Source organism: Apteryx mantelli, chromosome 1 (genome assembly GCF_036417845.1).
Source record: "Apteryx mantelli isolate bAptMan1 chromosome 1, bAptMan1.hap1, whole genome shotgun sequence".
Taxonomy (NCBI): domain Eukaryota; kingdom Metazoa; phylum Chordata; class Aves; order Apterygiformes; family Apterygidae; genus Apteryx; species Apteryx mantelli.
In genome coordinates, this window is record NC_089978.1 from 222,320,402 (window position 1) to 222,333,780 (window position 13,379).

Sequence of the window (13,379 nt, forward strand, 5' to 3'; positions counted from 1 at the left end):
TTTCTTATAAATTTATTACATAATAATAATAATAATATAATATAAGAAACATAGATCTCTGTGGGGTATGTGTATCACAACGTCAAGGGCGGGAGGCGAATGGCCACACCTCCATGACTCTGGAGAAGGAGAAATCTCCTCAGAAAATCCATACAAAATAAGGGTGAAGTCAAACTGACCCTGTAAAATTAAAAACAGAACAAAAACCCACAGGTGAGTTCGTCTGGGTAAGAAACAAGAGTGCGGATGTCAGACACGTGTGCGTGCGTGTCTGTGTGTGTGTGTGCGTGTGTGTGTGTGTGCACGTGTGTTCACACACATGTGTGCGAGGGTGTGGGCCTGTATATGCACATGCAGAATCGGTGTGAGTGTGCACGTGCCCGGGGGCCGTGTGCGTGCGTGTGTGCATGCGTGTGCGTGTGTGTGCACATGTATACATGCATGCCGGTAACGAAGGGTTTGTGCACATGTGCCTGAAAAAGTAATCAAGCCGCACTTTGTTGCTGTTTTGAAATGGTTGTAGCTGGAAAAGCTTCTAACCATCAGGAACAAAGTGCTTTGGGTTTTGTTTTCTCTTCTTTTAAAGTCAGAATTACAGACAGAAGTTTATGAAGAACAAGAATTAATGAATTTAGTCTGGACAAAGGAAAATATCAACAACTTTTAAAAAAAAAAGATTTCAAAGCAAAAAAAAGTGTATCCTTTTTTTTTTACAGAAAATAACCAAAGTCATTGAGAAGCCATGAGAATCACAGTAACCTCAGCACGCAGCAGATCCTGACGCGATCAGGATTTCCTGACAGATGGGGTGTGGTTGTTCTCTAATGAACCTCGCAGCAAGGTCTTGTGGTTGGGTTCCTTTCCCTGTATTACTCTGCCTTCTCCTGAATGGCTTTTCAAAATGAAATGTCTCACTTTTTGTCTGGAGATGTTTGGAACGGAGATGCCAATGCAATTAGAATAGATATAAAGTCAGAAAAGAGCTATCTACATATGGGAAAAAAAAAGTCCCCTTTGCTTCAGCTGAGAAAAAAAAAAAAAAAGTTAAGTAGCAGCAGCTGCATTAGCTGGAAAGTTATATTTCTGTCAAGGTGAGACTAGAAATGATCATGGGACAAGACCACCGTTGGCCTTCAAGATGTTGTGCAATCTGATTGCTTCTGGTTACGCGACCACCTCGGAACTGAGCTTCTACGGGTGTGAACAATGCAGGAGACATTCTTCACAGCCAAGCGCGGATGGGATCGCAAGACCTAAGCCCTAGGCGTGCGCTGCTGAAGCGTGGGAGGTGACTCCCCCAGAAGTCGACGTGACCACAAAGCAGGGGCTCTGCGCAGAGCAGGGCCACCCGCGCCGCTTGCCAGCCAGACCAGACCAGACGCGGCGGCAGAGCCTTCCTTCGCTGTCTCACTCTTCCCCCCCCCCCCCCCCCAAAAATGAGTGGACGTGGGGGTGTCTCAAACGGACACGAAATGAAATTCTGTTGTCTGAAGCTAGGAAGAAACAAGCAGATCTGTTGCACTTGCCTTAGCCATTCATCTCCTTAGACTGGCATGACCAGCAGCGGTTTCCGCCGGATGGACGTGCAAGCACGTCCCCGGGGCACGGAGCGGCGGCTCAGGCTGCAGCCTCCCCTGCCCACGCCAACCTTCCCACCGCCTCCGAGCGCCCGGAGCGGGAACACGCCGCAGCGCCAGAGGAGCACCTTCGCCTGGTGAGCACCCGGTGCTGCCCGGGGCGGTGCTGTCTCCAAAGCTCCGAGCCAACGCTCATCCAGCTCTGCCGCACGCATGCATCCAGGAGGGACGCGGGCAGGGACACAGACCTGTCTCGGGAGGAGCAGGGTGGGAAGAAAGAGTCTCCCGGATGACCCTGTCACTGCTGCTCTGCATTTGGGAGGGGAAGGAAAGGGGAGCGAGGGTTTTCTGTCAGACCCGAGCAGCCACGGAGACTACAGGGCGTGATGGTATGACAGTGTGGTTGGAAGTCGCCTTCTTTCGTGTTATACCTGACTGGGACGAGCCGTGGTGTCCCTGGGGGCTGACGGCCCAGACGCCGCAGCCCAGTGCGGAGGGATCACGCAGTGTTTGCCAACACAGGTACGGCTGCAGCTGCTTATCGTCGTGGAAGCTGAGATGCACTCAAGGGCAGCGCGCGGCCGCCTGGCTCTGCTAGCAGCAGAGCTGGTGCACCTACCATTTCCAGCCCTCCCGAGGAGGAACAGTGCACCGGGGAGGGAAGGAAAGGGGAGAGGAGGGCTCTCGAGAAATGGCAAGAAGGCGTCCAGCTTTCCATGTCCCAGACTGAACTTTCTGCAGAAAAGTTATGATCTGCAGTCTTCTGGCCTCCTAAAGCAAGAGGCGGGTGCAGGCAGGGTCTCCATCAGTTGCCCCAGAAACAGCTGCAGAAGGGGCAGAGACCCGGAGTTCACATGGGAGGAACTCAGAGAGCAGCCTGCACTCAGGATAACACACCTAGTAATACCAACCAACACAGCCCACAGGCCTCCCCCTGCCCAGAGGGCCAGGAGGAGACCTGCGAGGAAGTGCTAGGGGAGAAACACTCCAGAGAGTAACCCTGGCTTTTCTGGAGCAGCATTCAGCAGAGCTGCACGTGGCTCCAAAACGGAGGAGAGGGGCAGCTCTGCAGGCCCCTTGGAAAAGCAGAGCTATTGTGGAGCATGAGGGGCTACGGGACCGTGTGGGCTGCTGGGGTCTGCATCATTTGCGGGTGAGATGGAGAACAAGCTAGGAGTGAAATGGAAATGTTGTGAAACTGGAAGAGATGAAATCCATGGTAGGTATGAAGTGCTGGCCAGAAAGACAGGCCAGAAGGTGGGAACATTGCTAGATGTTGGACTGTGGGAGAGTGCAGAGCATGGGGTGGCTGGAGACGGGAGCAGCGCAGGGTGTAGAGCAACAGTGACGGGGCAGGAAGGACCCGCAGCCTGACCATCGGCGCAGAGAGGGCTCGCACCGGAGGGCAGGGCTGGGGAGAGGAGGACACCAAGGGCGCTGGGGAGGGATTGCAGCATGCTGGTAGTGCCAAGCTGGGGGGGAGAGGGGCAGCCGGGCAGCGTGGGTGCCAAGACAACCCACCAGCGGCGCAGAGGTTTGGCAGAGGAGAAGAGCCACGGCGTGCAGAAACAAAGCATGCTCTCGCTGATGACGCCCCGAGGGGCCACGTCTGTCTGCCAGTGCCCACGGAGGCCAGGCACGATGCTGGGAACGGCCCGCGGGGGTGGTGCTAAAATGGAGAACTGGAGTCCAGGGATGGAGCATGAGAGACGGAGCAATGGGATGACCGGGAAAGCTCAGGTGCGCAGGCACAGCTCTACAAGCGCACAGGCCAGTAGCAGGTGTAAATGCCAGACAGACCCAGTGAAGGACATTACTGGCCTACAAACAAACGGGCACAGGATTCCCATGGCGCAATGTAGGCTGAAAAATGAGCATTTCTACATCAGTGTGAGGCTCTAGAGCAACTTCCTAAAAGAAGCATTAGGAACAAACAGCCAAACTAACTTTTAAGAGACCTTAATGCTTACAAGGTTTATGAAAGAGACTGTATGACATGAATCCTGGGACATGACCTGATGGTGCAGCGGGGCCCTTCCAGGCCCGCTCTCCTTGGTAGGCTGCAAGCTACATTGCAGGCATGGACTAAGCTGCAGCCGAATTAGTATATGGCATCGCAACAGAGAATCTGCATGCTCATGGGCTTCTGCAGGACATGGCAGTGCTACCTCGTCAGGCATGGAGCTGAAGAAGCAGACTCAGCCTGAAGAGAGACACGACGCACAAGCAGCGAGCCTGGGTTTGCGGCAGTGTGTGGCAGGGTTGTGCATCCAGGTGCTAGGAAGCACATGGGAGGTGAGAACGGGGGCAAGGCGAGGGGCCCACACGGAGCAGGTGGGTCTCTGGAGAGCGGATGAAGAAGCGCGCATGGTGCGCAGGGATACAAGCGCAGCAGAGGCAGCATTTGCGTGCATGCCCTCGCTGTGCTGGCAGGGCACTGCGACACTGCCGGGGCACAGGAGGTATCTCTGGCGCAGGACTGTCCTCTCTGTGGGTGATTAGCATGCCAGAAAGCTTTTGCAACCAGAGATCACCAATTCATGCCAGTGTGGGCGAAGGAGCTGGAACCTGGGCAATGGAGAATGAGGTGAGCTGTGAGAAAGGGAGCGTGGTGGAGCAGGGAATAGTTTGGCATGTGTCTTCCAATGCTGTTGGCTTTGGGAGACAGCACGTAGAAGCCGTAAGGGCAGATGTGTGGGGCTATGGCTGAGGTATGAAGGGTGCCTGGGGACAGGGATCAGTGGGGCAAATGCAGACGGAGCTGGGGTACAAGGCGGAGGGGTGAGGGGAATGACTGGTTACGGGTGTCGGGTCAGGCACAGGGACAGGGGCTAGGATATGGCTTGTGGTGTCCAGCTCCAGGTGTAGGGTCGTGCAATGACACAGCAATTGCGTTGGCACATACAGGAGGGGGTGTGGAGGAGCCTGCTGATGGGAAGGGATGGCAAACCTGGTGAATGAGGAGGTGGTTTCGGCAGATGCAATGGTTGCTATTACAATTAGGATGCCCCTTGGCTCACTGGGTTATTGGATGTGAGGCCTGGAGTACCCTAAGGTATCTACAGCAGGATTTTTGCTTGCAGAATAAGAAGGTACAGGTTGAAACCCCCTCTTACCTTCCCCATGCGACTGTCCCAGCTGCGAGCACTGGGGTGTAGCCTGGGGAGGGGAAGAAGTGCAGTGAATGCACAGAATTCAGCGGTTTCCAGAGAGCTCTGGATAGAGCTATTTTGGGCACAGGGCGGGATTGCCTCTCTGTGCCCAGCAAGAGAGCTCAGGGAAAAGGAGACAGCACCACAGCTTGTCAGGATCTGTCCCAAAGAGGGCCTGAGCCTGGTGCTCACGTGCAGGAGAAGGGGCTGCAGCCCCAACCCTTGGCCTGTGCCTTTTCACTGGCTGAAAGTTGTAAAGGTTCGGAGATGTGTGAGGGTCAGAAGGAACCTCCTTGTCCTTCCCTCTAGCACCAGAAGAGATAATGCCTTCACGGGGGACTCAGCTTTTTGGGAACACCAGTCACCAAGCCATCCCCTCCTGAGCTGGCCGGGGCTGCGCCCCTGGCCACCCCTGAGCCTGGGCACGGTGATGCTATGGGGACAACGCGGCAAGGAGAGGAGCACACGAGGGCACCGAGGGGGTGAAGGGACCACGCGGGGGGGGGGGGGGTGGTGGGGTGGGGAAGCTGCCTCCTGCAGCCACAGCCCTGCTGGGGCTGGCCTGGGGTGCTCCGACTTTTCCAAAGCTGTCGGGCAATCGTGTCGCATCTCCGCAAGCCTTGCTGCGCCCTGGTGGCCCCCGCGGCCAGCCTACTGCAGCAGCGCCTTCCCGGCCCTTGGCCGCCAGGGATCCTCAGAAAGGTGGATCAGGAAAACACCCCAGGCCAGGCCCAGGATCTGGAGCAAGGGCGCGATGCCACCTTCGCTGCCTCCTCCCCGGCTCCCCCACGCGCCGCTCCGCTGGGCGCAGGCCAAGCAGAGCCTTCGCGCCGGGCGGCTGGGTGCGAGCCCGGCCGTCCCGTGCTCAAGTCTGCACAGCACTTCGCCAGCCACAGCGCAGCGTAAGTGCTAAGTATGACGATGATTTATTACTCCCCAGGACCGGAGGCAGGAGAAAGACCTGATGCCATGGGAGCCCCACGCCTGCCAGAGGCGCGGGGTGTCTGCAGTGTAGTGGAAGCTCTCCAGCTCCATGAGTCTCTGCCTGGTGGGGATGGAAGACTTGGTGTGTCCCAAAAACCAAGTTTTATTTTGTGTTTCTAAATCTTTAAAATCCAGAGTGTCTGAAAGGAGCTGTTGGTTTTTAAAAAGACTTTAACATTCATTCAGTCAGTCACTAAAAACTCCCATGAGTCATGAGCGTCCCAGGGAAGCGGTGCAGGCACCACCTCATCAGCATCTCAACAAGTCTAGAGATATATAGATTTAGTAAAATTATAACAAAATCAGGTGGCTATAGCTATAGATATAGATATATAGATATTTGCTCTCTCTTTTCAAATATATAGCTGATTAAAAAGATGCAAAATAAGGATGACTAGGACGGAGTGGGAATCCTGTAGTTCAGTATCATCTCTTGTAGATCATCAGCTGCTCTCTATATAAATGCACGGAGATTATATATTATCCATCAATGTGTCCCCCTTGGAAACAAGACCCCAAACCAAGAGGAAATAAAACACCTCCCCCATCCCCCCCACCCCTTTGAACGTTGGCAAAGCATTTTCTGCTGGATTCCCCACCAGCCTCCCTCTGACATCCCCCAAACATGCTTCTATCCATGCGGTTTCAGTCCCTCTCTCATCAGGGCAAACCAAGGGCAACAGGGCAGAGGAGCACAGAGTCCAAAGGCTAGTCTCCTGCAAGGTCAGCACAGTCTTCTCGCTTTCATGGCAATGGCCTTGCTCCTCTCCGGGGCGGATCTGCCGGAGGAGCCTAAGGAGAAGGTCTGCCCGGGGACGAGCGGCTATTGCAGGAGGGAGCAGGTCTAGCGTCACTGCGGGTGTCACTCTCAGCCCCTTATCTGAGAACGGTCCTTGCAAGGAGACCTCCGAGCTGGAGCCCTTCCCTGTCTGAGTGCCCAGGGGAACCACCGGGCTCTCCGGTAGCCACCCCTGGTCCCAGCAGCGACAGCCCATGGGCTGGGCAGCCCGAGTGACGGCCCTGCTCTGCCTCCTGCAGCAGCCCTTGCCACCAGGTCCTGCCTCCGCTGCACCTCACCGCGCGCCTCTGCGGAGCTGCCTGAGCCGCTCGGGACTCCTCGCCGCGGCCACCCGGACCTGCCCGGGATGTGGCCTTGCAGCACACGCTCGGCCTGCTACGCTTCCTGCCTCGGCACGCAAACCAGCACGTCACTGCCTTTCGAACAAGCCCTCTTCGAGGACCTGCGAAACGTGATCAGTATCGGCTCACCGACAAACCAAAGCGGAGCCCCTGCGCTAAGAAACCCTTCCCTACACCGGGCTCGGTTCCTCGTCTGCACCAGCGACACTGCCCCGTTCCCCGCCCCAGTCTGAGCACAGGCAAACCGGGTGTTACCCTTCAACACAGGTCCTGCAATGGGGAGCACGGGCCCACCAGGACGTGGCTCCTTGGCCCCTCCTGCCGCCAGCGACGCCCCTAGGGAAGAGCACATCAAGCGATATACAGGCCAGACTCTCTGGGAGAAACAGAAAAGAGGATGTATTTCATGCAACATTCCTTTTCCCGAAGGCGTCGTCGGTCTGGTAGAGGCTGAGCGGGGTCTGCGTGTGCACGGCACACCGGGGCTGTGTGTCAAAGAGCGGGAGCCCCTCGGCTCCTCGCCCTTCAGTGCAGTGCTCAGAGTAGAAAGAGAATCAAATTGGGTTTTATTAGTCTAGTAGAAACGCCCCCCCCCTCCCCCATGTGGTGGCTCTGGAAGAGGCCAGCGCTGCCTAGGACGGTCAGCTGTCTACCAGCTGTTTGAGTGCCCGCTCAATGTTCATACGGTGCCCGACCCGTGTTACCCCCAACTCCACAAAGTCTTCCTTGGTGAGGGCAGGCAGGTGCGTGCCCTCTATTTCATGGTCCTCAAACTTGTCTCGGTGCTCCACCAAATTGATGCTTTCCAGCCAGTCCCCGACGTCATACTTGTTCCACAGGTGGAGGGGTTTCTGCATGAAGGGCCTTGGCGGATGGAGGGTGTGCAGGGGTGGCCCTGGAGAAGGGGAAGGGGATGGGGAGCGGCTCCGGGCACTCACACTCCTCACCACAAAGCGCACCTCCTTGGGCTCATGTGGGATGGAGAGACTGGAAGATTTGAGGATGGTGGGAGGGGTCAAACCATAGGGCCGCACGGTGCTGAGAGGCTCTGTCCGATCCAGAGCAGGCTTCACGGGACTGGGGGTACGCCGGGTTACAGGGTAGCGACTGCCAGGTCGAACTGTGTAGGTGGTTCCGGAGCTCCGCTGGGAAATGGTGCTGAGTTCTCCTAAACTACTGAAAAGTCTGCAGAAAGAACGATACAGCGAGAAAGAGAGAGAGAGAGAAAGAGAGAGAGAGAGAGAGAGCAAAGGGCAGGGGTGAGGTGGAGATCCCCAGACACGAGAACACACAGATACAATATACAACGGGGGGTGGCCGCTGGAGGGCCAGGCCAGCCTGAGACAGGAGGGGTGGCTCGATAGCAGTCGGGGGGGACACTGCCTTGGAGAACTTTAGCCAAGACTTCCTTGCAAGCCCTGCTCCAGAGGAGGTAGAAAAGGGTTGAGCAAGTATCTCCGGTATCTCCGCATCCTGGCCAAACCTGTCCTAGGTACAGCAGCTCTGAAGCCCATTGAGACCTACCAGGGAGGACTCTGGCCCTGAAGCCCTCTGCACACAAAGACTTGCTGCAGCTGAAGACCCTGCACCTCAGTCTGCCTTTTGGCTCTTTAGTAAGAAGCTGCAGCAGAACTGCACTAAGCCACACCAGCCCCACCTCCCACCAGGGCCCGCTCCAGTTTCCTCTTGCTAATGTCACTAACTTCGCTTTGCAATCAGGTCCCATGACAGACAGAACAAAACATAAAACTCCAGAGCACATCTGCCACTCAGGGGCAAAGCCCCTTTCCGGGACAAGAGGGAACTTTCTGGCATCTCTCCAAGTAATGGTGTGTAGATGGGAGGACCATTATGCCACTCCAAAGGTGGAGACAGAGGGTCTGACTGTCACCAGCGCGGTGGTGAGCTAGTTAGTGCAGGGTGCACAATGGGTCAAGGCACCAAAAAGGTGTCTGGACTGGTTTTCATCTTGCACTATGTGATGTCTACCTCTCTGGTAATTTCAAGCCTCGGTCTGCAGGCTTGTGAGTGTGTTTGGTGGGGACACAGACAGGGAAGGCTGAGCAGTGGCCAGTCCTTCCCAGAGCAGTGAGTTTTACTTATTGAAGAGGATTGTACTATATGCCTACGCACTGGTCAAAGTGTTCTCCACTGGAAGAGGATCTGATGGGAGACAAGACACATGCCAGGAATCCTGTCCTTCTGCGATCACCTGCTTTTCTTTATTCCCTCTCTTGTTATAAACAAGTATTCTTGGTACTCGAAAAGAAATGGACCTAAAAACTGATAGGACAAATTCACGGAGGATAAGTCTTTCGAGCATAATGATCTAAATGATTCCTTCAGCCTGAGAAGTCTCAAGAAGGCACACTGCTGGACTGGCCTCTCTGTTCATGCCCTGTTTTGAGTACTTTCTCCAGAAGCGCCCACTGTCAATTGCTGTTGGGGACAGGCTCCTGACCTAGAGAGACTTTGGGTCTGCCCCATGTGGTGTGTCTGTGTTCTGGCAGTGAAAGCTAACGTAGCACAGTGAACCCACCCCCAGGCTTTGATTGCTGCTCCGTGGTAATTTCCGATTACCTTGATTACTGCTCTTTGATTTGGCCGCACTTTGGTAACACGCACACAACAGAACTTGTTGGCCCTGGTGGGTGAACTATCCTGCCGTTACTGTGAACACAAGCACAGCTCATTACTGGAGAGCAGCTGGTGCGTGGTAACCTGTTATCCCTCAGTAACTTCTTTGCACGTCACAGTCTCACAGCTCTCAGGAGAGCAGCAAAGATCAGGTCTGAATAGGGGCCCATGTCCCACAGCAGGCTGGGGCCTGAACATCCCTATAGCACCAGTGCTGCAGGTTCAGTCAAGCGTGAGTACTCTTGAAGGCAAGCAAGGCTCTGCTGGTTTGGGTCTGCATATCCCTGTGCCAAGGGATAATGCCAAGAAGTATGGCATTATCAGTGTTGTTCTGGCTATTGTTTTGCTAAATAGTCTGTGTCCACTAATTTGGCTCAATATTGATTTGCTTCCTCTCTGAACTGATGAAATCCAAGAGAACTGCAGCTCTTTAATGCTTCTAGGCTGGAAAGCAAACATAGTGTGGCTTAGCAAACTACCTCTTTAACCCAGCTAGACCACCACCCAAAGAAGAGAAGACAGTTCAGGTTCCTGCTAATCCAGTGAAGTCAGAGCTTGAAGTTCAGTGCTCGAAGGTGTCAAACTTGGGGCTTCCTTGCCAGCGTGAGCAGATGGCCAGTCATGGTGCTCCTTCCAGGTCCACAGTAAGCAGGGCTCTCCCACTCCTGATGATACAGTTCTGAGTTAGGTTGTGAAAAGAAAGCACCTGTGTGTGTGTGTGTGTGTGTGTGGTCCTCAGGGCTGTCTCTACATGACACCTCCACAGAGAGCTCTGAATACTCAGTATGACACATGTGCTTCCCTACTACTCTCCAAGCACTGCCTTTGCCTCTCAGGTCATTCCACCTGGAACTTATACTCTGAAAAAGCTGTTGATGGCAACAGGAATCCAAGGTTAAAGTTAGCTGTATAAGCCTGCAGTTACTAATGCACACATGCCACACAAGATCCACACTCCTGGGAGGTTAATAAGTACTAATGATTTCTTGGAGTGATGGCTCTGAGAAGATTAGCTTAAAAAAACAGAGGCAGAATGATTCTCCCTGAGAATAAGGGAGGGGGAATAATGGGCAAAGCAAAAACGCTGTGCAAATATCTGCACTGAATTCCATCAGGCCAACAGTTTCAAAACATGCTGCAGAGACTGGGCATAAAGACATCACCGGGACCAAAACACCTACTGACTGCTAACATGTCTGAATATGAAGTTCTGTCCATGGTCTGTGGGCTTAGACACATTTCCTCTTGTTCTTATTTTCTTGGTACCTTGGCACAAAAAGCAAGAGAGTTATAAAGAAGTGTGATGATGAATCAAATTTGGGATGCTCCATCAATATAAAGGAGGAAGAACTGAATGACCTTGAGGACTGCAGTAAAAGAAACAGAATGAAAAGTGACAGTACAAAATACAAGGTCCTACTCGCAGGGCTGGCAAAGGATCTCTGCTCTCAGCTAGTGCTCATCTACTAGAGATGATGAAGGAAGAGAAAGTTCTGGGTCTACTGAAACACCCCAGAATGACTGGGAGGCACCAACGTAGCACGGCCATGAAAAAGACAAAAGAAACCCTACAGTATCTGAAGTGTGAATTTCTCACAAACACAAGAATACATTAATACCACCATAAAAGACACTGTTAAAAATCTCATTTGAAATTCTGAGTACAGTTCTGGTTATTCATGTTCAAGAAAGATAAATTCAAACAGGAATGGATGCAGACTGTGGCAGCTGGTGTGCCAATGTCTAGTCTAAGCTGGCAAAGGTGAGAAAGAGAGGGCAATTATTGTCAGGGTCTGTGAAAGGAGGAGAGATACTTGTACTAGAAGGTAATGAGGACTCCAGGTCACAAACGCATGCTCACTGGATAGTAAAAGATGACATCTAGTTGTCAAATTGATAGCTTTGTTCAGAGGAAGCTGGTAGTCCATGAGGCAGGCATTTTACATGAGACTGTAGAATCAGTACGGTTATGGCATATGTGCAGCAGTCTGAGACAAAGCCATGTGGCTGGCTTTTAAAGCATGCAATTAGCAACACAAAGTTACTGTTTGAAGATTCCTATTCTGCATGTTTTGGAAAACAAATCAAAGTCTGTGTCCAAGCATGAATTAATCCATGGTTCCTAGTAATGCAGGATGAATGAAGGCTGCTGCCTCCCCACTGACAATTTCAGAGGGCAGCAATGCACTATGTGTTCATGACTCTGGACATCTTCCCCACTGTCATATACTGGGCAGTCATTCAATTTCTGCTTGTATGGGGGGGGGTGATGAAAGCTTTCATGCAAGGCTCTGTGTGGTCTGTGAATGATATTTTATGTACCATGGAGCAACCAGGAGATTTAGGATGTGAACTCGGACAGTGGAGCTTTGCCCCTCTGTATTCCCACAAGTGCTGCAATTTGTCCTGAGTATTTTTGAATTTAGTCTGCAATAGAAAGGGTTCATGAAGTGAGGCATCCCTCAGGAAGATTTGGAAAGCTCCATAAATGGGTAAATTGGGCCGTTATTGTCTGGTTGTGTTATGGTGTTATTGCTGTCTCTTTTTCAACAGAGGGTGCTAAGACCAGCATGAAGATGTGCCAGACAATAGTAACCTCAGCACTGCTGTCACTACACTTGTACTAGTTTTGACCTGCATGTTGACAGGTGATCAGCCATTAGCTGCTGAGATGCTGGGGGCATCGTGGCTGTCTGGTCTCACAGATTACATTGCCCCAAACCTTTACCTGGACAAATCTATCAGCTGCTGGATTCTTCAGAAACTGATTGAGACCATGTAGGTATTCCAGGTTGTCCTCCCTCATCCACCAGTACCACAGAGGAGATGCACAGAGGCAGCAGGGCCAAACATAGAGCAGTCTTGTGTGCATTTCCCATGGGAAGTGGTGGCTACCTGATGGCTGTCCAGCAGCACAGGCCTTGCAAACAGTGAAGATGAAGGTCTCACATTAGACCCGCATCACGTGGCAGGCTGCGGTGCAAGGCCTCCACTGCTTTCAGCATGTGATTTCTTCTTTTGTTATGTGGCCTACAGGCTGTGAAAGGTTGGCTCTTCCTGCTCTCAGGGCAAGGGCTTGCTGGAACAGCATGTGAGAAATCAGCTGGATACCCAAGCTTCTATGGCTGGCATATCCTTGAAATAATGAGACAGTGGTGCCAAGACAGAGCCTTCTGGGCACGGCTGGTCAGCAGATGTAGTCTGCAGCTCTGCTCCCTCTGCTTTCTGCAGAGCACTGACTTAGCGCAATGCTCTGTCTGCGATACGCTGTTGGCTCTCAACGCTTCCAGGAGCACTGCTCTGCCAACCACGCATTATGTTGCAGACAGTGCGCAAGGGTCTCTGATGTCCTGTCCAGCACCAGTAGCTCACTTCATTGGGGGTTATTAGCACAATTATTTGCTCACAGGTACTTCATTCTGGTTTGAAGCCAGGTAAGTATCTGTGGATGTGTTCCTTTACAAGCGGCATCTCAGAGCAGTATCTTTTCGGAGGACTTGCACTTATGCATAGCAATAATACCAGCTGAGAGGGTTTTCCCTGGATCATTGTTTGTTCTTCTTCACTTCAGACTGGAGATGATTTTTGCATGTTGGCAGATCATGTCTTTTGCCAGAGGAATACACATTGACAAAGATGTGCACCAGCCAGCTGCAGCCAAGCTGAGCCCATGTTGTATTTTAGGAGGATGCTATCTAGGCCTTTAGCTTTGCGAAGTTTAATGAATACCTAGGTATTGTCCACTTCTCCTTTAGGCAGCATCAAGTCGATGCAACTCTGGAGCTCTGTAAGAAAAATGAATATCTTTCTTTCTTCGCTTTCCGTTTATGGTAGTGCTTCATCTGGGCCTCAGAGACCAGTAGCAAAAAAAGGATGACTTTGATGTGTC

General features: G+C 52.7%; 1 protein-coding gene across 6 annotated transcripts in view; it reads right to left on the reverse strand.

The window, feature by feature from the left end:
* Positions 1-13,379, reverse strand: part of SHANK3 (SH3 and multiple ankyrin repeat domains 3) — a 376,011-nt gene continuing 362,632 nt past the window's right edge. For 2 of the 6 annotated variants that reach the window (XR_010887771.1, XM_067317635.1), the window contains one exon: positions 7,956-8,038. Coding sequence is in view for 3 of the 6 variants with exons in the window: in XM_067317627.1 (XP_067173728.1) it covers positions 7,495-8,038 (544 nt within the window). In the remaining 3 variants the exon portion in view is untranslated. Of the gene's footprint in view, positions 181-6,232; positions 8,039-13,379 lie in introns of those variants that run through there. The other 4 variants (XM_067317628.1, XR_010887770.1, XM_067317627.1 and 1 more) reach the window with 4 other exon arrangements.